Source organism: Psammomys obesus, unplaced genomic scaffold (genome assembly GCF_907164565.1).
Source record: "Psammomys obesus unplaced genomic scaffold, mPsaObe1.curated_primary_1811, whole genome shotgun sequence".
Taxonomy (NCBI): Eukaryota; Metazoa; Chordata; class Mammalia; order Rodentia; family Muridae; genus Psammomys; species Psammomys obesus.
The window spans coordinates 1-3301 of record NW_026594469.1 but is presented as its reverse complement, the minus strand read 5'-3'; the positions used below and the strand labels follow the sequence as shown (position 1 = coordinate 3301).

The following is a 3301-nucleotide window of genomic DNA, read 5'->3' as shown; positions in this document are numbered from 1 at the left end:
CAGGGCTTGTCCCTGTGAGCTTGAGGCCAGCCTGGTCCACAAACTGAGTCCAGGACAGCCAAAGCTGCACAGAGAAACCCTGTCTGGAAAAACCAAAATAAAAAAAATAGTTGCACTATACCAAAATGTCAAACAAATGCAGCCAGTGGTGGTGCACGCCTCTAATCCCAGCACCTGGGATTTGCATTCAAGGTCAGCTGGGAACAAAAAGAGTTCCAGAACAGCCATAAAGAGACCTTGTCTCAAAGTATCTAACTCGATACGTAAAAAGTAAAATAGCAAAGGAAGGTTATCTGGGTCCGTAAATCCGAGCTTCAGTTTCTATCTGGAAACCGGGCGGATGTTTTCATAATTCTCGCGCTGTGGGCCTCAATCTGCGCCCCCCCCCCCCGCCCCTCTGGCCTAGGTCACCTGTGTTGTGCACAACTTCCAGAGCCGACCCCCCTCTGGTCGAAGGCTCTCCCCTTGGGAGGACCTGAGCCAGGCCCCCGCCATGGACAGCCCCCTCGAAAAGTTAAGTGTGGCCCAGGTAAGGGGGCCCAGGAGCTACTCCGGGCTGGAGAGGGTGGCGGGTGGAGGGGGCCGTGAAGGTAGATGAGCGGAGAGGGGGTAGCCACCCAGCCCAGGGGGTGAAGTCCTGGGAAGAAAACAGCCTCAGTGAAGGGAAGGCGACACGGCCCTCCCCCTCCCAAAGTTACGTCGTTAATCCGGAGACCCCTGTTGCGTTTTTCCATGGGGGCCATCTGTCATCCGTGAGTTGTGGGGTCCCGGGATCCTCTAGCCCCTCCCCTCTTACTGTTTGTCTCAGGAACCCGAGACCTGCAGGCCGCATTCGACACCGGCGCGGCTCACCCCATCCAGTAAGCGCTGGGGGAGGCCGGGGAGGTGGGCGGAGGACCCACCTGGGCTCCTGTGCCACCCTCCCGGCTTTACTAACCTCTCGATCCCTGACCGTCCTCCCCAGAGCCGCAGAACTGTGCCCGCCGTGGCCACCTGATCCCCAGCTGCGTGTCCTCCCGGGCCCCAGCGATGTGCTCCTCGCCCCGTGTGCCCCGCCCTCGACTGAGGTCTGAGCCAACACCCCTGCCTCTGCCGCTGCCCCTGCCCGCACCGACTCCCAGCCAGGGTCCCTCGCCTTCCTCCCCCGGCCCCGGGGGCCCGGGCGGGGGAGGTGGGCGCGGCCGGAAGCTGCTGCTGCCCACGCCCCTGCTGCGGGACCTGTACACCCTCAGCGGACTCCACCCCTCCCCCTTCCACCGCGACAACTTCAGCCCCTACCTGTTTGCCAGCCGCGACCACCTGCTGTGAGACCCACCACCTCCGACCTACCCAGTGCCCCCCTCACCCTCCCAGCCACGCGTGCGTGTGCCACGTGAGTGCTAACGGCCCCTGCCCTCCAAACCAGCCAGGCCCGCTGTCAAAAGATGGCTGGAAGGACACTTCGAGGGGGGAAATCTCTTGGCTGCTCTTTGGCCTTCTGGGACGTCCGGGTCGGCAAACATAACCAGGTGGTCCCTTGTCCCTAGGATTACCCTTTACAGCGGCTGATGCTTGGCCCAACCGGCCGTGGCCTAGCCAGCGAGAGCTCCGACTCAGAATTCAACCCAAAAGTTTACAAAAATGTATGGGAGCCTCTTACTTCTTAGCCTCCTCAAGCAAGATGAGGCAGCTCTGGCCAGTGTTCAGCCAAAAGGAGCCCTTGGCTTTCGGAAATGCCGATGGAGGGTGGGAATGATTCCAGTCAATGGGGGACCGCCCGTGACAAGCCAAGGAGGGCTAGCATCCAGACTCTCCCCAGGATCCCGGAGTCCAGCTGGAGGGTGGGGGGCAGGCTCCCCCATAGCAGCGTCCTGCAGCACCCCTCCCCCTCCCCCCAGGTGCACCACCTCACACCCTCCGACTCCCTACTTAAGTAGGGCTGGCCCCAGTTCACCGGTTTCGGAGCTCCGGGTGCTGCCCCCCTTGGCTGTGCCCAGGGCACCCCCAAACCTTCTATTATTTATTAGGGCTGTGGAAAAAAAAAAGACTTTATTTTTTTGGGCCCTGTCCTCCTTCTTCACACTGCCCCCTATGCCTCAGCCTCACTGCAGTTGTGCCATCTTGGGGGGCACGGGTAGAGCAGAAGGGGGTTACCCTACCCTGAGCAGCCAAAGGCAGTGGGCAGACGAGACACTGTCCCCCTTCCCTGCCCTCCTCCTCATCTTTAATAAAGACCTGTTTGTAACAGAAGTTTGGCCGCCTGCCCGCCTCCCCCGAGTGCTGGCTGAGAATATGGGTGTGGGTGGGCTGTCACAGTGTATCTAAGGACAGACGTGGGGGCCTGCGTGGCCACGCGGCAGGGCGTGGGTCATCAGGGGTCAGGGTCGGGGTGTGAGGCAGTTGACAGGGTGCTTGCCTGGCTAGCAGACACCCCCAGCACCCCACAGACCGGGTGCAGCGCGCATACTTGTGGTCCAGGCACTGGGGCGAGCGGGAGGCCGAGGGACCTGGAGTTCAACATCATCTTTAGCCACAAAAGTTAGTTTGGTTTACCTGAGACCCTCAACTCTGAAGCTCTGTGGACCTGAAAACTCTAGGTTCGATGACTTAGGTGAGCGCTTAAGCTGTCTGTCTGCTGTACAGACAGGGTCTCACTATGTGGCCCTAGGCCGCCAGCCCTCAGCTCCCTGCATCCGGGGACTACAGAGGGACTCTCAGTACCTGGCTTTACATCTCTCATGTGTTAGCTCTTGGTATTTGAGCGGTAGAAGACAGCCCAGGGAAGATGAGCCAAGGACTGTGGGGTGGGAGCCGGTGAGACGGCTCAGCAGGTGAAAGCTGCCGGCAACCTGAGGCCCATTCCTAGAACCCAGGGCAGGAGGATGGGCCAAACCGGAGACCTTCACGTGCACACTGGCACATCCTCCCTGTCTGCCTGTCTCCCTCCAAAATGATGATGATGGTGGTGGTGGCGATGTTGATGGTGGTGATGGTGGTGATGGTGGTGGTGATGGTGATGATGGTGGTGATGATGGTGGTGGTGATGGTGGTGGTGGTGGTGGTGATGGTGATGATGGTGGTGGTGATGGTGGTGATGGTGATGATGGTGGTGGTGATGATGGTGGTGATGATGGTGATGGTGGTGGTGATGGTGGTGGTGGTGATGGTGGTGGTGATGATGGTGGTGGTGGTGATGGTGATGGTGGTGGTGGTGATGATGGTGATGGTGGTGGTGATGGTGGTGGTGATGATGGTGGTGGTGATGATGGTGGTGGTGATGATGGTGGTGGTGATGGTGATGATGGTGGTGGTGATGATGATG

General features: G+C 59.7%; 1 protein-coding gene across 1 annotated transcript; it reads left to right on the top strand.

Annotated features, from left to right (window-relative positions):
- Positions 1-406: 406 nt before the first annotated feature.
- Positions 407-2234, top strand: LOC129685591 (phospholipid phosphatase-related protein type 2; the record flags this gene model as incomplete). Its single annotated transcript, XM_055619104.1, is given in 3 exon segments — positions 407-529; positions 809-860; positions 965-2234. Coding segments are annotated over 3 exon segments (519 nt in total), but the record flags the coding sequence as incomplete, so codon positions are not given.
- Positions 2235-3301: the final 1067 nt, after the last annotated feature.